General features: G+C 47.8%; 5 protein-coding genes across 5 annotated transcripts; 2 read left to right on the forward strand and 3 right to left on the reverse strand.

The window, feature by feature from the left end:
* Nucleotides 1-521: 521 nt before the first annotated feature.
* On the forward strand, nt 522-7,895 carry PEX2_072230 (type II myosin; the record flags this gene model as incomplete). The annotated part of the gene is made up of 4 exons (XM_016744493.1): nt 522-959; nt 1,010-1,153; nt 1,215-7,394; nt 7,455-7,895. The coding sequence occupies 4 exons, from the start codon at nt 522-524 to the stop codon at nt 7,893-7,895; spliced, it is 7,203 nt and encodes a 2,400-aa protein (XP_016600413.1).
* A 1,192-nt stretch (nt 7,896-9,087) lies between these two features.
* On the forward strand, nt 9,088-9,810 carry PEX2_072240 (pre-mRNA-splicing factor ISY1; the record flags this gene model as incomplete). The annotated part of the gene is made up of 1 exon (XM_016744494.1): nt 9,088-9,810. One exon carries the CDS (start codon nt 9,088-9,090, stop codon nt 9,808-9,810), a length of 723 nt encoding a protein of 240 aa, XP_016600414.1.
* A 200-nt stretch (nt 9,811-10,010) lies between these two features.
* PEX2_072250 (putative GTPase MTG1) lies at nt 10,011-11,005 on the reverse strand (the record flags this gene model as incomplete). The annotated part of the gene is made up of 2 exons (XM_016744495.1): nt 10,011-10,766; nt 10,835-11,005. The coding sequence occupies 2 exons, from the start codon at nt 11,003-11,005 to the stop codon at nt 10,011-10,013; spliced, it is 927 nt and encodes a 308-aa protein (XP_016600415.1).
* A 1,996-nt stretch (nt 11,006-13,001) lies between these two features.
* On the reverse strand, nt 13,002-13,394 carry PEX2_072260 (uncharacterized protein; the record flags this gene model as incomplete). Its single annotated transcript, XM_016744496.1, has 1 exon — nt 13,002-13,394. The coding sequence occupies one exon, from the start codon at nt 13,392-13,394 to the stop codon at nt 13,002-13,004; it is 393 nt and encodes a 130-aa protein (XP_016600416.1).
* A 2,896-nt stretch (nt 13,395-16,290) lies between these two features.
* PEX2_072270 (uncharacterized protein) lies at nt 16,291-16,917 on the reverse strand (the record flags this gene model as incomplete). The annotated part of the gene is made up of 1 exon (XM_016744497.1): nt 16,291-16,917. One exon carries the CDS (start codon nt 16,915-16,917, stop codon nt 16,291-16,293), a length of 627 nt encoding a protein of 208 aa, XP_016600417.1.
* Nucleotides 16,918-19,268: the final 2,351 nt, after the last annotated feature.

Raw genomic sequence — 19,268 nt, forward strand, 5'->3', positions numbered from 1 at the left:
GGTACCGGTATGTCTTCCGGAAAAGGATAAAAAGGATACGCAGAACTTCAATTTAGGAGTCACTTTGAGGAGTGATAATGATCTGATGGCGATCTAGAAACGTGTAAGGGTCATGCGACTGTGGATCCAGCTTATAGAACGATAAAGAGATGGATAAAGGTGTTGAACTCGAGAAGAATTGAGGTACGCGGTCGTCTCTAAGGTCTAAGCGCCTTCTTTGACAAAAATGATCGAGTATCTCACGTGATATACGCACGGGCCACATGCGATCGGCGGGCGCCCGAGGAACGCAGAGTAAACAAACATCATGGATATTGGGGTGCGTCACTTAGAACATCTTGTCTCTTCTTCCAACTTTTCGGCAGCCTCACACTTGTCTTCATTGTATTTTTCCACTTGATCTCTTCGGTTTTTTGTGTCCTATCACACTCACCTCCACTACACTTACAACCGAGATTAATAGTCCTGGCTATGATAACGACTGCTGCGCTCAAATAATGTCCCATTGAGATACGATCATCATGCTTCCCTCCCAGTTGAACGGCTCGCCAAAGCGCGCCAGTCTGTTTGGACGCCCGTCGTCTTCACAAGGAACATATTCACCACAAGCGAGGCCCAAATCGGCCATCATTACACAATCCCATGGACTGGAGTCAGCGAGAGGTCATCTGCGCAACACATCTGTGTCACAGTTGTCGCCAACATTATCACTAAGCGGCAATCGCGAGCGATCAAACTCTGCAAAGAACAGTCCTTCCTCCGGAACATTTGCGCCAAGTTTTATCAAATCTGAGGAACTACGTCGGGGAGCAGATCAGATTCGTGGTCTCGAAGGAGAAAATGATTTTTCAGGGAACAAATACGTGTGGTTAAAAGACCCTCAAAAGGCTTTTGTGCGAGGGCTGGTTCTGGAGGAATTTGAAGCAGGGCGGCTGTTGGTGCAGACCGACGATGGCGACGTATGGATATTACCCTATCGAGTAGATGAAATGCGCTGACACTGGAATAGCAACGAGAACTGGATGCGGATCAGGTCGACAAAGTCAACCCTGCCAAGTTTGACAAGGCAGATGATATGGCAGAGCTGACACATCTGAACGAGGCGTCTGTGGTGCATAACCTGCACACCAGATATCAGTCAGACCTAATCTATGTTCGTCACACCGGGAAAAATGCACAAATTCATGGTTGTAACTGACTTGCTGGCTGTATAGACTTATTCTGGACTTTTCCTGGTAACAATCAACCCGTACTGTCCCCTGCCAATCTACACCAACGAGTACATCAAAATGTACAAGGGGCGCGGGAGAGAGGAGACCAGACCTCATATTTTTGCCATGGCGGATGAGGCCTTCCGGAATCTTGTCGAGGAGGGCAAGAACCAAAGCATCCTTGTAACGGGAGAGTCTGGCGCGGGTAAAACAGAGAACACGAAGAAGGTTATCCAGTACCTCGCTGCTGTGGCTACTTCTGATACGCCCTACGGCCGGTCCGGAGCGAAGCAACTCACAGGTCTTTCGCAGCAGATTCTAAGAGCCAACCCTATTCTCGAAGCCTTTGGTAACGCCCAAACGGTCCGAAATCACAACTCCTCACGATTCGGAAAATTTATTCGCATTGAGTTCTCGCGCGCAGGCCAAATTTCTGGAGCTTGGATCGATTGGTATTTGCTCGAGAAATCGAGAGTCGTCAAGCCTAACCCCAACGAGAGAAATTACCACGTTTTCTACCAGCTTCTCCAGGGGGCAGACCGCAGTACACGCGAGAAGCTTCTTCTAGCGGACCTTCAGATCGAGGATTTCGCCTATACGAGAGATGGAAATGATTCCATCGTTGGCGTCTCTGACCAGGATGAATGGAAATCGCTGATTGAAGCTTTCCATGTGATGGACTTCGACGAGGAGGATCAGCTGTGTATTCTACGGACCATCGCTGCTGTTCTGCACCTAGGAAATGTGGGTGTCGCAAAAGCGAGTGTGCGCGCAGACCAGGCAACTCTGGCGCCTGAGGGATATTCTAGCATGGAAAAGGCTTGTCATCTTCTTGGTATTGAGCCCGAAGCCTTTGTCAAGGGTCTTCTGCATCCACGCGTTAAGGCCGGCCGGGAATGGGTGGAGAAGGTCCAGACACCAGAGCAAGTCCGCATGGCCCTAGATGCACTCTCAAAGGGTATCTATGAGCGCGGATTTGGAAACCTTGTCGCTAGAATCAATGGCCAACTTGGTCGCTCGATGGCCAGCGACGACAACTATTTCATTGGGGTCCTTGATATTGCTGGATTTGAGATTTTTGACAACAACAGCTTCGAGCAACTCTGCATCAACTACACAAACGAAAAGCTTCAACAATTTTTCAACCACCATATGTTTGTTCTTGAGCAAGAAGAATATGCGAGGGAACAGATTGAGTGGCAATTCATCGACTTCGGGAAGGACCTGCAACCAACAATTGACCTCATCGAGTTGACCAACCCCATCGGCATTTTTTCTTGTCTTGATGAGGATTGTGTGATGCCCAAGGCCACAGACAAATCATTCACGGAAAAGCTCCATGGCCTCTGGGACCGCAAAACTCCAAATTATCATGCTTCTCGTCTCAACCAGGGCTTCATTCTCACCCATTACGCCGCAGAAGTTGAGTACAACACTAGTGATTGGCTTGAGAAGAACAAGGATCCGCTAAACGACAACATTACACGCCTGTTGGCAGCCTCGAACTCACCGCACGTAGCAAATCTGTTCTCCGACTGTGCAGACTCAGAGGAGGATGGTGCTGGCAACCACCCCAGAAGCCGTGTCAAGAAGGGCTTGTTCCGTACAGTGGCCCAAAGACACAAGGAACAACTATCCAGTTTGATGGCTCAGCTCCACTCGACGCATCCTCATTTCGTCCGGTGTATCCTGCCTAATCACAAGAAGCGGCCAAAGATGCTGCACGCTCCATTGGTTTTAGATCAGTTGCGATGTAACGGTGTCCTGGAGGGCATCAGAATCGCTCGAACCGGATTCCCGAATCGCTTGCCGTTCACGGAGTTCCGACAGCGCTATGAGGTCCTTTGCCAGAACATGCCGAAGGGGTACTTGGAGGGACAGAGTGTTGCTCGCACTATGCTGGAGAAGCTCGGCATGGATCGGGGCTGGTACCGCGTTGGTCGGACGAAAGTTTTCTTCAGAGCAGGTGTTCTGGCCGATCTAGAAGAGAAACGTGACCAGCTCATCCGAACTATCATGTCCAAGTTCCAGTCTGTGGCACGGGGATTTGTTCAGCGCCGTATTTCCAACAAGCGACTCTACCGCGCGGAGGCAACCAGAATTATACAACAGAACTTCCACGCTTACTTGGACTTGAAGGGGAACCCATGGTGGCGGATGTTCTCCAGAATGAAGCCCCTGCTGGGTGACACAAGGAATGCAAAGGAAGTCAAAAAGCGTGACGACAAAATCCAACAACTGGAAGCCAAGATGAAACAGGATCTTGCGGATCGGAACAAGCTGGACGAGGAAAGACGTCGGACTGAGATCGAGATTCAGAAGATACAGCATACTTTGGAAAGTGAGCGCGCACTTGCATTGGACAAGGAGGAGATCTTCAAGCGACTGCAAGGCCGAGAAGTGGAGCTTGCGGAGAAGCTTGCTGGTGCAATCGCCGACCAGGAAGCCCTTGAAGAGCAACTGGATGAATTGATCGATACAAAGAGAAAAATCGACGACCAGCTGCAACTTCGGATTACCCAACTGGAACAGGCTGGTCTGATCATTCAGCAACTCGAGTCAGAAAAGAACAGTCTGCAATCTCGGGTCAAGGAGCTTGACAGCAAGCTTTCTGAAACGGAGATGCAGTTCTCTCAAAAAGACGGCCAAATTCAAGAACTAGGCCAGGAGATCAAGATGCTCCAAAGCCACCTGAGCTTGAAAGATCGTAAGCTTCAAGACCTGGAAGCCAAATTGTTGAAGACCGACCAAGATCTTGATATCAAACTCGCAAACACTTCCAAGGAACTCGACAAATCTAAGAAACAAATCCGCGATCTCTCCGATGAGAACAGATCAATTCGTGATCAGATTTCCGAACTCTCGAGTACTTCCACAGGCTACGAAGACCTACTGCGTCGAAAGGAGAGTGAGATTACAGTTCTTCGAAATGACGTTCAGAAGCACGAGGAAGAAAAGAGAAGCGTTGAGTCCGAAAAGGCTTCGCTTGCGGCACGCCACGACAACATGCAATCCAGACTCCGTGAGGTACAAGCCGAGCGAGATGCCATGCGCTCCGAACAGACTCAACTTCAACGAGAAGCCGCAGACCTCAAGAATCTGCTGGAGAATAAGAGATCCGAGGACGCCGAGGCTGGAGAGAGCAGGAAGCTGCTAGAGCAACAGGTAAACGATCTCAAGAGCCAGCTCTTCCAGGCTCAAGCCGACCTCAGCCGAGAACGCCAGTCACGAGATGACGTGCAAATGCTTTCCGAACACAATCTTGCACAGTTGACTCAGAAATATGAGACACTCAACGACTCTAAGATTACGATTGAGAAAGAGATGTACATCCAGCAAGATAGTTTGCGTCGCGCTACGGAGGCGCGAGTTGCGGCGGAAACAACAAGGAAAGAACTGCAAAACGAATTGATCAAGCTCCGTGAGAGGTTCACTGACGCTGAAACTGCCCGCATGAATGCCGAGGCCGAGATTGAGCGAAAGATCATGACTCAGGCCGAGGAGCGCATGACAAGTTCACGCAAGGACCTCGAGGAAAAAGCTCGCCAGCTTGAAGAGGTTGAAACAGAACGATCACAGCTCTCAGGGCGCATTCAAGAGCTTATGCACTCGATCTCTGAATCCGACAACTTCCGTCTGCGTCATGATCAGCACAAGGAGCGTCTTGAACGAGAGCTTGTGACTCTCAGAGGCAGACTGACGGCGTCCGAAAACGATAACAAGTCCCTTTTGACCAAGATTCAGCAAAAGAACCTTGACATTGCCCGATCAAACTCGAAGGCCAGTGATAACAACCGACTCCGTTTGACCAATCTTCAAAAGGAGAAGGCCAGGCTCGACGAGGAGACGAAGAAACTAAGTCGTCAAGTAGAAGACTCGCAGGTCATGATTACATCCTTGGAGAAGCAGAAAGAGAAGTTGTCATTGAGTTTGGAGGACTTGAATCATGAGGTCAACCGCGAACACAAGACCAGTCGTAATGCTGAAAAGGCTGCTTCAACAGCGAATCTCCAACTAGCAGAGGCCAATCGGAAGCTCGAAACCGAACGACAGCTTCGCAATCAAGCTCAAGCTAATACCCGTCAAACCCAGGGTACCCTTGATAGAGCGAACAAGGAGATTGAGGACTTGCACCGCAAATTGATCCTGTTGCACAAGGTCTTCGAGCCTGAGGCTACTGAACCAACTCAATCCTGGGAGGCTGTTCAGCCACACCTCTCCAAGCAAGTTGATCTGGCCCAAGTCCTTGAAACAGTTCAGAACAAGCTGGGAGTAACCGAGGAAAAGTACGCTAGAGCAGAAAGCCAGCTTGCTGAAATGCGCCGACGCCATGCGGATGAAATGAAGGAGCTCGATATCAAATATTCCTCCTCCAAGCGCGCTTTGCTCGAGGAGATCGACCAAAATGAAGTGGCCAACAACCGTACTCCGGCTCACCTCAGAAAGAACTCCGAAAACGCCGCTAAGAGATACTCTAACCCTACCACGCCCAATCGACGCTACAATGTTTTCGAAGCACCAAATGACTCCGCGCGCTCCGACCGAACAGTGGATACACAGGGCTACCAGAGGCGCATGGATACAGCCGCCGAGCTGGAAGAACTTCAGAATAAATTGCAGATGACCGAGATGCAAAACAAGCACCTGCAGAGCCAGCTTGGACGCTCGACTCCTTCGGCGGATATCTGGCAGGATGACAGTCCTTCCATTCGTCGCATGCAGCTTCTCGAGCGAGAGAATGGCCGTCTTCACGACCAACTAGACGACTCTTCTAAGAAGGTTTCATCATTGGAACGTAGCATCCGCTCTGGAGAATTGTCACTACGCGACGTTCAAGCTAAATCGCACGAAGAACTGTACGACCTTATCAACTCGCAAGAGCAATCTAGGCGCTCACTCCTCAAGGTTCATAATGAAACTATGAGTGAGTTTGGTGATGCTAAGGCTCACTTCGAAAAGTTGAAGCGCGCCAGGGCGACATTGGAGGTTGAACTTCGTGATGCCCTTTCCGAGGCCCAAGAGCTGCAAGTTGGTAGAGACCAAGATGCCGTCAGCCGTAACCAGCTTCTTCAAGAATTCTCGGATCTCCAGATTCGCCTAGATGCCGAGTCCTCGAGGTCGGCTGATCTGGAGTCAAGCCTCATGTTGTACAAGAGTCGCTCCGATGAGTACTTCAACAAGCTCGAGCAGGCCGAAATTGCAGTTATGAAGGCTTCACGCGCTGAGCAGTTCGCCAAGTCTCAAGGCCAGGAAGCCGAAGAAACCTGTGCTCAGATTATGTCCGAGCGCAAGGAGATGGACGCGCTTGTCGAAGACTTGCAGCGACAGGCACAGTCTCTCGAGGCTCGGATGGAAGACCAAGCTGCTGAGCTCCAAGGTGCCTTGCAGGCTAAGCAACGTCTCCAGAATGAACTCGAAGACTACCGCAATCAACGCGCCATTGATCTTGAGGACAAGGAGACCTCTATGGAACAAACCCGACAAAAGTACCAGAGGGAATTTTCTACTCTCAACAATGAACTCGAGATGGAACGTGAGCGTGTCCTCAACGGCCGTGGAGAGACTTCCCGTCTCCGTGAGGAGTTGGAAGATCTTCGCAGCAAATGGGACAACGAAGTCCTCAATAGCTCAACATGGGCTAAGGAGAAAGCTCGCATGGATGTTGTTCTGCAGGATGTCACCAACTCTCGTGACGAAGCTGTCAACGCACACAACGAGGCTCAGAGCAAGGTTGTTTCACTCTTGTCCCAGGTGCGCACCCTTCGGACCTCCGTTGAGGATGTTCACGCAGAGCGTGATCTGCTTCTGAAGGACAAGAAGATGCTGGAAGGCCGATTGGCTGAAGCTGGCGAGCGACTTGAGGACCTTGCTAAGGGTGAAAGCCCATCTATGCGAAACGCTGCTAGTATGGACCGTGAGCTTCTTGAACTCAAGTCTAGAATTGCGCAGCAGGAAGACGTTTCTGCTGCTGCGGTTGGCAAGATGCGCCGCGCAGACGCCCTGGCAACCGAAATGCAGAAGGAGGTCACTGCTGAGCGGGAGGCCAATGCTCAACTCTTCAAGGACAAGGCGGCACTTGAGAAGCAACTGAAGGAGGCCCAGCTCCGGTGTGTCGATCTCGAAACCAAGAGCTACTCCTCTGGTAGCCAGGATGTTCGCTTCTTGCATAAGCGAATCAAGGAGGTAAGTTAACATGGCTCTATGCTTTATTTTTGTTACTTTCGTACTAACTTAGCTGTTTAGCTTGAAACCCATCTGGAAGATCAGGAGAGCAAGCACAGCTCTGAGCAGCGCTCTCTTCGCAATGTTGACCGCACTGTCAAGGACCTCCAATCCCAGATTGACAGACGGGACAAGATGAACACCCAGCTGAATGACGATGTCAACAGAGCTCGGGACAAGATTGAACGGCTCCTCCGCAACATCGAGGAGCTCCAGCATAACGACTCGGATGCCCAGCTGCTGGCCCGCCGCGCCGAGCGAGATCTCCGCGAAGAGCGTGAGAAAGCCCTGCGTCTGGAACGCGAGCTGGAGGGCTGGAAGGCCCTGCGCGTTGAGCGAGGCAGCACTATTGGGCGTGGTGCCGTAGCCTTCAGTGATGCCGGCAGCCGTCGCGGGAGTGCTGTCTATGGATCTAATGACATTCCCCAACGGCAACCCAGCAACACCAAGGGCTTTTTGTGAATAGGGCTTGAGTTATGTTAAGCAGGCTGATCCTGCTCGGAGTTGTAACATTGATTACGGATGGGATGTTTTGTGTTGATCACGTTTTTTTTGCATTTGGGAAAGGGATGTTCCAGTCTTTTCTGCTGGCCTTTGGCTTGTTCATATTGTTTGAAGGGCCAAGCTTTTATCCCTTGGTCTGTATTTTCCGGCGTTCATTTTCTGTCTCGGTTTGTGTTAATGAGTAAATATGCTCCACGGGTGGACTAGGCTATCTACAATAACGAGAATGTAACAACTCACGAAACTCTCCATCTAATTAGTTTTCGGTTTTCTTGCTTTCTTTCAATTTGCTTTAGAATTGCCTGACTATCATGACTATAGGCAGTGCATCTTTGGAGGACAACCCCATCCAATCGGTTTCTAAGTTGTAGTAGATCTAGCCAAATATTCCTTGTTCCACTTCCATCCCTTGAAGCTCAGAATCCTGGCAAGTTGAGCGCCACGTTGACTTTAGTGATGTAAAATACTGTACTGGAGTACTGTTCTGATATTCTGACGGATATAAGCGACCTGCTTGGTTCTTCGATTCCCATAAAATCTACCAACCGAAATTCCAGGTGACCATGCCAGTATATATTCTTTCAATGACGGGGTTTCTTAAACTTGGAATAAGCTTCTGATTATGTACATGTTCAATATTCTCACAAAAAATGTGAACTAAGGAGAAATGCCTATCTATATATATTGTGGAAGCGAGCTGTTTCCTATGACGCAACCTGTTGCTTCTGAATAAAGCTATACTATCGGTCAAGGGTTATAAGAAATTTTGAAGTTTTTTGACTGCAATTTAAGACAAAAAACCATATATTCTTAAGTGTCAACAAACTAACCAGATATGGCTGTTGAGTGGGTGCTTGACGTTGGTGATATTTGGGAACAAGGCACGTGATATCCGCGCGGCAAGCGGCAATTACCGCGCAACTTCACTTCAAGCTGTCAAGCTCATGATTTCCTCTCTGGATTCTTCCCTGCCAACGCCCACGATACCCGACTTCTTCGGGTCGCTGACTTGGTCAATTATTCATAATGGTGAGACTCACCCTTTTGAACTCAAATCCATGAAGAAATTCCTATATCCAAGTCGAGTCACATTTTGCTAACCCAAGTCCCCGCTATGTAACAGGCACGCAACAGTGAAAAAGCCCAGTCGATGCTGTTCCGCTTCCGAGCGCAGCAAGCAGCCGACCTCGGAATCATTGATATCTCACGCACACGACGCCCCAAGGCGATCACATCCATCGACACCGTGCCAGTATGCGAGCGCTGGCGCGGACAAGTCGTCAAAGAAATTTCCCGAAAAGTATCACGCATCCACGTGCAAAGCCTGAGCGACTACCAGATTCGCGATCTCAACGATGAGATCAACAAGCTCATGCGCGAGAAATGGGCGTGGGAAATGCAAATCCGTAACCTGGGCGGACCGAACTACATGCGTGGATCGAACCGACTTTACGACGATGAAGGGCGCGAGATTCCCGGCGGAGGCAGAGGCTATAAATACTACGGCCGTGCCCGGGACCTACCTGGTGTCAAAGAAATGATCGAGGCTGCAATTACTAGTGCGAAAGGACCGGCGGAGGAAGAAGCTGTGTCTGGGCGCGGTGGAGATATTGCGACAAGGAAGGTCGATGCCAACTACTTTGGCTATGGCCTTGATGAAGAAGATGGCACGTTATTGGCGTATGAGAAGCAGAAGGAGAAGGAATCCGTTGAACACCTGCGCCATCAAGGAGAGGATGATGCTGAAGATGGCTGGCAATCTCTACCTGGTGATGCCGGCGATGGAGTGGAATGGAGACTCCCAACGCTGGATGAGGTCCAGGAAGAGCTTGTGGATAGGCGGCGCCGCCGCCTTTTGGACAAGATCTCTTGATATAGACACTGCGTCAAAGATTCCCTGCTTCCATTTCTGTCCTTTGCTTGGGTTGGGCGTTACAGGTGCTTCTGCAAAATCTTCACATTTCAAGCATCATGCTCCGTTTGTTCGTAATGACACCACTTGATTATCATTTCCAAAATATCCACCAATATCCTCTTGATTATATAAGATTCATTATATATATGTACAGTATGTTACAGATTGCTAGTGGTATCCGGTTTGTTCTTTCGAGTTGTCCTCTCCACTCTCAAGGCCTGCGTCATGCTCATGCGCGGTGTTTGCGTAGGATCTTCCCGTCGTTGTTGCTCTGCCTCTAGGTCGTCCACCAAAAATCGACCTAGCTCTCCTTGCCTCCACTTCTGTATGAAAAGAAGCGCGGCCCCATCCATCATCGGCACTCCGCCCTTTGCAAGCAGGCCAGTTTGGCGCGCAAAACTTTCAATCAACGGAACCACATCATTTGTCGGTTCCGACCAGCGCTTGTATACTGTCGGGTCGTTCAGGTTTATATGATACAACAAGTAGTCCGCGAGAGTGATCGCTGAAATGACATTGTCCTTGACACAGCCGCAGAGAGCCAGCTTGAGCATATTCTCCGCGTCCGGGACATACGGCATGAACACTCCCGGCGTGTCCAGAACGTAGACATGTGACCCATTCTCGCGGTCAATGATTTTCACCTGCGTAGCTATCTTGCGCGTGATACCGGGTTGCTGGCCGGTTTTCAAAGCCTTGGCTTTGCCCGTGCCTGAGTTGCGCAGGTTGTTGATCAGTGTTGACTTGCCAACATTAGGCATTCCGACAACCAACACTCGACAGCCTACTAACTTATCGGGAGCTTCGGCATCGGTTCGAAGGTGTTTGATTATCTGGCTGACATCTTGGCGGGAAGATGAGCTAGTGAAGAATACGGCGCTCTTTGGATCAAAACTTTGCAATTTGCGTTCTGTCTGCAGCTGCATTAGCTGATGCTCAACAACAACATGTTATCTGAATCTATGGTAGAGAAAACACTTACTATTTTCTGGGCAGATGATTTGGGAATACTTCCCAGATCTCTCTTAGTGTAGACTACCAGTCGTCGCATCTTGCCCAAGGCTTCCTCGAACATGGGGTTGATCGAGGTCACAGGGGCTCGGTAGTCACGACACTCGACAACGTAGTCAATAGTGGAGAGCATGCTCTTCATCTTGGTCAGACCAGCCCTGTGGTGTCCTAAAAAATAGGACCTTGGAATTGCCCCATAATGGGGGAATGCATTACGCGGAACGAACTGGGCCATTGCAGCTCGTTGAAGGGAGAGTGTTGTTCAGTCCGGTGAAATGTGATTCATCGTAATCGGAGCGGTGGACGATCGGTCTGGAGGAACTGGATGATCGAAGAAATAAAATAAGTAGCTGGTCCGCGGAAGGAAACAAAAAAGCCCGGCAAAATATCCAGGGCGGAAGCACGGGCGGTGAACCTTACTTCAACGTGAATCATGTCGATGTGATTTCAACAACGTACATTACTCACGACGGGCTAGCGGTTTGCGAATTTCTTCGGACAAGAAAGAGTATGCCTTCGTAAGGCAAACGGTCTGCTTGGCACCCACATCATGACACCATGAGGCTATGCTGCCATAGTGTCCTTCTTCTTAGGGCTTGTATTAGCCCTAAGCCACATTCATTCTGGTACTTTTTCCTTTCCTTACGAGCATGGGTTTCCAGCCTAATTTGGATAAAAACCCCCCGAAAAAATTCCTGACTCAGAGGTTTTGCCAACCCTGCTCTTAACAATTTGGCGCAGGTCTGGTGTTCTCCCAGACTAGTACGTTTTCGGCGGCCGTGCGCGAGCTCTGAAGAAGGCATGGTGTTCAGCTAGTCAACCAGCACAATGAAACAAATAAACCCGGAAATAACGACTGTCTTCTTCACTGCTCAGTGCGGCCCTGTATAAAAAAGATAACAAAACAAAAGAGATGCTAGTCTTTGCAGTCCCATTAGAAACACAATGCAAAGGCGCTAGCATCCTAGTCTGGTGGGTTATAGCCAGGCCAACTATAGGGTCACACCACTCTTTTGCCTATGAAATTTCTCAGAGGGTCGATTGGTCATGCTAGCCTCTGTTGTTCTGGCCTAAAACAGGCTGCCCTGACCCCGGCTTCTAGTGTACTGGCGACCAGAAGGAATCTGCTCGCGCCTCTTACCATTGTTCTGGTTCAAAGCTGTGTCTTTCAATGGCCCATTGTTGAAGAGAACCTAGCCCATAGGAGCAGTGTCTCATTTTTCTTCTTGATATATATTGCGAACAACTCCATGGGAAGTGAGTTCACATATTTTTTTGGATGATCCAGTGGCACAGAACTGGAAGTCCATACAAGCAAGCACTAGTGAAATAGCACAATGCCTACCGTTTAACACTTAGCTGTCGGGGAATCTGGGCTTATAGCTCGAGACACAGTCCTGGCTGGTCATGTTATGGTCAGTTCCACGAGGACACCGAAGTCTCTTCTCAGCACTGCATGTACCTTTTGCCATCGAATTTGAAGCCTTCCGGGCATTGTTGATCTCAAATAGAAATGGAGTTGTTTCCTTCAAGGTAGGGTTCTTCGGGGTAACGAGGCTTGGTACTGAAGCTGACCTTGCCGTTGAAAGAAAGCCTTGTGAACACAGACAGAGCTGTGTTTTGTACGGTTATGAAAATTGAATGAAATCTTCCACATATTATATATTACATATTACCCAATCATTACCTGTTGTGCACTATCCCATTACCCCATTCATCCCATTATCCCATTATCCCATATTCATCCATACATCCCTGATCCATCGCAATGCTGTTTCCGTACCCATTCCCAACCATAGGCGCTAGTAATCAGAAATAGTGGTTCGATATCAAACGTCCCAGTATAATGGTATCGAAACCTCAAGTTTGCACCACCCCATGAACTCTAAGCAGGTGGGTCTTCGCGTTGGATTTTCGGCTGAAGGACTTGTCACACATTTTGCAGGGGAATGAACGCGGGTTATCGTGCGTTTCCTGAGTATGGCGGATCAGTGATCCTTTGGTCGTGAACGTGCCAGGGTATTTGCAGCCGTCCAAGTTACATCGATAGGTAATGGTGTCTGGATTACTAAAATAGTTGGATATTCTTAGTAAACCGATGACTTTCTTTCCTTGTAGGAGACTACGGGGTTGATAGCTTACTCTTGGTCACGTCCCTGATCATGGACCTTGGGGGTTTCGTCGTTCTTGACGCCACTGTCTATGACTTCGGATCGAGGAGACTCCTGCCAAGGTGGTTCCTGTACAAAAGGAGCCACATGAGGGGTGGTGCTCGTGGTGTGGCTCGCGGAGCCTGGAGATGATGTGGGTACCATCTGAACGTTGTTGTCGCTGTTGTTGACAACAAAGTGCTGTGTATTGTTGCTATTCATATGGTTCGGCTGGGCATAACCCCACAAATAATCCCATGTGGAGGTATCCTCAGGATGACCAAGCGCTGTTCGGGGATAATTGGAACCGGATGTCGTCCCTTCCTGCTGAGAGATAAATTCGAAAACGTCTGGGTCGATATTATGTGACGACCACGCCATGTTCAACTACCAGTAAAAGGATGGAAGCGAGAAAACACGGAGTAAAGAAAGGAACCTGGGTTAGATTTCCGTAACATCATGCTGGAGAAGAGAAATACCTGGGTATTTATTGAAGTCGATGTGGCTAATTCAAAATTTCACCTAAATATGAACAGAAAAAAAAGTGAAATAAATAGATCGACATGTGGTACTTCGATATATCGGACGAGGTGTCTCCAGCCGGGTCTATCAAATTTTTGCAGGAAAAGCGACCGTTTTGCACGAATCACCGGGGGCAAGTGTGCAGCACTTCACCATGGACATGATGGACAGGGACGGGTGGAGACTGGCTTTTTCCTTTTTTCCCTCTCTTTTTTCTCAACCCATTTTTTCGTGACTACATTTATATTTATTATTCTAGTCAAGCGCGGAAGGTTCGGGTGGCTGTTGGGGGCCATGACAGCCTAGAAAGGTCCTTTTCTTCTGAATTATGTGATATGATAAGGAAAAACGAGTCAGGGATATAAAATGACCTAGAGGAAATGAAACTAAAAGCAAACTACTCCGAAGGTCATGGATAAGGGCTAGACTCACCTACTTCACAACTCTTACTCCGTATTACTACTACTACTATTACTACCTATTCCGTATAAAGAGAGCGCCACATCGCAGTTTGGCCTGCTTAAGTGCCGTATTGAGACAGAGCCAGATGTAGGAACGGGGATTAATTACCTTGGTTTTGATATTTTCCAAAAAAAAATTCTATTTCCATTTCCCTTTTTGATTGTTCCTGCTTTTGTTGTATATATTTAGAACCAATCAGCGAAGACCGCTAAAAAAATACTGTCCTTAACAGGGACAGATTATGGGAACAAAATCAAAGGCATTTTTGCTAGGGAAATTACCTGTAACAAATATCAATAGTCCAACCTTCCGTTTATATCCCGATGCTTTAGCGCGAGGACGGGGGATCATCACCCCGGGAGATTTCAGCCGCCAATGACCCACCAAAAATCTAAGCGGTGTGCAAAGGGATGGTTTCAAATGAAAAACTCTGGAAACACAATATGAAAAGTTCTAGGTAAACCGAACGCAGGTACCGGTTAACACGTTGCATGGGCTTGGGCCAATAGCACCTAGAGGGTTCTCGACCCCATGCCCACTCTATAAAATCCCCGTACAACAAACTGGTTACAAAAGTTGGGCAAAGAACTCACCAGACAATTTTTACATTTTAAAAATACATCTAATATTATGTCTATCAAGTAATATACCATCCTCAATGCTTCCTTCCTCTTCACTCTAACTAAATCGTGATTTACTATACGGAGTACCCCAGTCGGAGATCCTCAAATATTCAACCGAACTGCTTTTGCACTAGTAAAATAACGGTAATGCAATCGGAATCCCTGAGGTTTTGTCCTATCGGGTTCATTTAAAACTTTTACCTGAGGTGTTAGGATTCTATGAGATTGCGAATGCCGGATGTAATCTTCAAGCGAATGAAAAGTCGGGGACCTAACAATCCGTCTGTGGACTCGGACCTCCCCTTGTTGTCTCTGTCTTCCTTTTTCTCTCAGTTGCATGTTTATTTTATTTTTCCTTTCCCAATACATTGCTGACCAAGTCCCGAAGCGGAAGTTTGTATCCACCTGGGCGCCCCTAACCTAGAAGGTTTAGCCTAGAATCTTCTAGGATCTTCAGGATCCATTTGACATTGCATTTAATTCTACCGCCTGAACAGCATTCGGGAGCTGTTGAAGATGAAGCACCGTGCACTAGTGGGCCTTTCGCCTCCCTTCTCCCCCGAAGAACAGATCCTTGTTGCCTCGCCGTTGCCTCCTGTCCACTCACCATCCTCTCTATAGTACCAGGCCACGTGGCACTGGGTCTAACATTTTCAAACATGCGCGTGATAGTGCGTGCACTTATCTCAAAATTGGCGCTAGAGAGCTCAGCTTCGACCATTAGGTGTTTTTGGGAAAAAACCGGGCATTTTACCCCTAGACCATAGCAAAAACAAAATCTCCTATTCGGGACCTAGGTGGGTCATATTCCTAGTTCGACGGTTTTCAAAACTCCTCGTCGTCGTTATGAAGACCCATTGCCTTCCAAATTTAACAGTTCAAAATCAGAACAGTACTCCACTCACATACGGCTAGATGCTTACATGTATGCTGGATTCGTCATGCGACTAGCTGCCGCATTGATATAGAAAACCTCGGAACGAGATACTAGCAGCCACTCCGTTTCAATGCGGAAGTCAAAATATCAATAAAGTCCCATCGGTAGCTTTTATAGATGCACATATGGTAAAACAAAAAGCAAGTTCTCAATTCCAGACAAGATCAGGTGTCACAAAATCCCCAATTATGGGGTAAGGCATAGCAAATTTAAGGCAGATTCTTTAACGTCAAGTGTGTTACCTGTATACTCCCATATATCCCAGTATCCATATATCCCATGAACCCCCCATATATCTAAATATCCTATGCTCGTGCTGGAAACAATAATTTCCTGCCATATCGCCGCGCCGTTTTCGTAGACAGACCCAATTATAACGCCCGCTCATGTAAGCCCCGGTTCTATCTCTAGTATAGACCTCAATGCTCCAAATTCCAAATCCCAACACCCATATTCATTAACCTCAAGCCTGTTTTCCGTGAGCCCTCAGGTGGTGGTCGGCCATATGATGGTTCCGGGAATAAATCTTGCCACATGTTGGGCAAGGGAATGATCGCCGGGAGGTATGCTGCTCCTCATGATGGCGCGTCAGTGATCCCTTGATCGTGAAAGTGCCACCGTATGTGCAGCCTGGGTAATCGCATCGAAAAATGGTTCCTGGGTCACTGAAATAGCGAGAGTTTTGTCAGTAAGCTGGTGACTCTCTTTTCTCGTTAGACTAGGGGTAGATGGCTCACGCTTGTTCACGTCCGTGGCTAGGACTATGGGACATTTTACCATTGGTAACGCCATTGCTTATGGGCCCTAGAGCAATGGCTCCTGGCTGGGAACGCCCCTGCCGAGGTGGTACCTGTCCAGGCGGAGAGGCCACAGGGGAGGCGGTACAAATAGTGTCATCCGCGGGGCCATCAAACGCGGTAGCTGGGGACGGATAATCATTACTGTTGACAGTAACATAATGCACGGTGTTCTGATTTTGCTGGGATAACTTCAACGGAGAAGCCACGGGAGGGACGGTACGACTGAAATCACCCGCAGAGCCGTGAAAGGCTATAGCTAGGCCTTGAGGGTCATGGTGGTTTACAATGTTGACAGTAAAATACTGTGGGATGTTCTGATTCGGCTGAAGATTAATCGACGGAGATGCGGGCGTGAAATGTTCGCCAAATGGCGACAACGACTCCCCATATGAATTGTATCCTGGCTGATATGCAGGAGCTATAGATGCCTCTGCGACAGCGGGAGAACGACGGGTAAGGAACGATTGGGGAGAAGTGGAATCAAAAGTAGTCAAATCCAACTCGAGGAGATAATCTAGGGTCGAATCATCCAGATTGATGTCGTCTGGCGACAGCGGCATGATTGACTGTCGACGACAAGAGAAACAGAAGTAAAGATGAGTAAAGGGGGATGATTTCGATTGAAGGAGCGTGGATCAAGCTCGTGTATTTTCATGATGGGGAAAAGGAGGGGGAAGCTAGAAGTATTTATGGCCAACCCAAGAAGTCTTCTGCAAATATGATTAGAAAAAGCGAAGAAGGTGATAGGATGGATGCGCACAGGACATGGGTGTATGTCACTAAGGTGATTGCAACAGACTTAGGACTCTAATTCTGCCACACAAGAACAGGTCGACAGTGTTAGCAAAATCCGAATAAAACAGCGAGTGGATATTGATGGGTTGAGTTCTCGATTGGCATTGATCAGGATCACGTCCTCAGGATCGCCCTTCGGTAACTAACCTGCGGGGAATTCCGGATTACTGGATCCAAAGGGGAATTAAATGGAAGAAATAAAATCGAAATATGCAGTCGCAAAACAAAAACCCAAATATCCAATGGAAAAATTGTTGTGATGAATCGTCACACGGAGAAAGAAGAGGCTGTGGGGGAATGGCGTCCCAACCGGGCATATAAAAAGAGCGCTAAAAAGCGCTAAAAATCCTAAAAACCGTCGGATTTAAGCAATTCCAAGGTAGAATTATCAATTCAAATAATCCTTCAAACCCACAGCCCAAACCCAAAAAAAACCTAGCCTCGGACCCTGACTACCATAAGATCCACCTCTATTTTGTTTTTTGTTTTTGTTTTTGTTTTTGTTTTTTTTTTTTTTCATGGATTTCTCAGTTTCTTGGTTTCTCAATTCAATTTATCTTTTTTTTCTTGAATTGCGTGGACGGGCTCCATCAAATCTGTCCAATGAACCCGGGCGTGGGCTAGAAGGACCACCCCCAAAAGGTAAAGACAATGGGGTTAAATGGAAGAATATTTTGGATTTTAATTTTAATTTACAATTTTTTGAAACCCCGTAAATTCTCCTAGATATTCTTCTAGTGAGCCTCGGTTCAGCGTATTTATTTGGAGGTGAAAACAACAATGGGCGGGATATCTATGTACAAGATGTAGAGACGAGACGCGGAGAGAGAATGGATCTCAATATCCAATTTAATCCAACGAATGACACGTTCTTCTCGAATCTCCTTATATGGATGCCAAGGGTGGGAGATGGGAAGACCGGGACCATTACTAGCACGTCAACATTATTAGTGACTCGTTGTCGGGATCGACAATGGGATCGCCAGGCTTGGGTGTCATTATTATTTTGAGCTTTATGTGACACTACCCGTGAGGAACGTCCACTGCGCACTGCGTGCGCGCCAAGGGGGAACTTTTTCGTCCTTCTCCGAACGGAGTCACGGGAGATCAGCGGGAGTGCAGTGGATGATCACTCCGGGCTCGGGGAACCGGGATGTTGGTTTGTGGCAAATTTGTGGCTTACGATTTATCCTCCGCGCTATATCCCTAATTGGATTTTGGATGTATTCGGTATATTCTATGTCTAGACCTTTTCTTGGTAAAATACTTCGATAGATGTATGCACGTGCATACTTCAAAGTACGTGTCTTGCGTAATGCCGGCATAACCCCAAATCACACTCTATTGATGTTTCGACTCTATCAACTTATAAATTCTCTCTATCGCTATACATGAAGACATTGTACTCCGTGATGTAAATTCCGATAGAAGTGCTCTCATATAGGTTTTGTCTGAACTAGGCAGAACCATTTACCAAAATGCTAAGTAGATGGTGTGAAAAAGGGGGTGGAAGAGTTCCATATCTTAGTTGTCACTAGTAAAACGCACACTGACATACTCATGCATACGATTTAGACCACCCACGGGCTAGGTTTGGTTTCTTGTGGTGGAGCAGGGACCGTGGCTGAGAGAGACTTTAAGAATTGGATTGTTTGTCATAGCCTATCGTGTTGTTGTTGTTGGCCCTGGCCTCGGATTCCACATTCCTGGAGCCCAAACAACATGGATTGTGTGTACAGAGTACCGTCCAGCCTCAACGCCAAGCTCGCATCATGATCGGCCTGCGTCCACTAATCTAAAACATATTAAGCCCCAAAAACTCAAAAATTTTTGATTGCACCAACTGACCGGCTTGAGTCCCTAAATAGTAAATCAGTACCGAGTAGTCATTAAACCATTAAAAAATTACATTGAAATTATGGACTGGTGTAATGTGGTGCAATGCATTCGAATCCCTGAGACCCTTTCTAGTCGTAAACAATTCTTCATTTGCCCTTACCCACTCTCGTATTTTCTTAAATTGCCCTTCACTGCTCCGCGTCTCCTTTCCAACCCCACTCAACGTATCTTGGATCTTTTTGTTTCACCCGCATTTTTGTCCTTGCTAAATAATCGA

This window comes from Penicillium expansum (assembly GCF_000769745.1).
Source record: "Penicillium expansum strain MD-8 chromosome Unknown contig253, whole genome shotgun sequence".
NCBI classification, from domain to species: domain Eukaryota; kingdom Fungi; phylum Ascomycota; class Eurotiomycetes; order Eurotiales; family Aspergillaceae; genus Penicillium; species Penicillium expansum.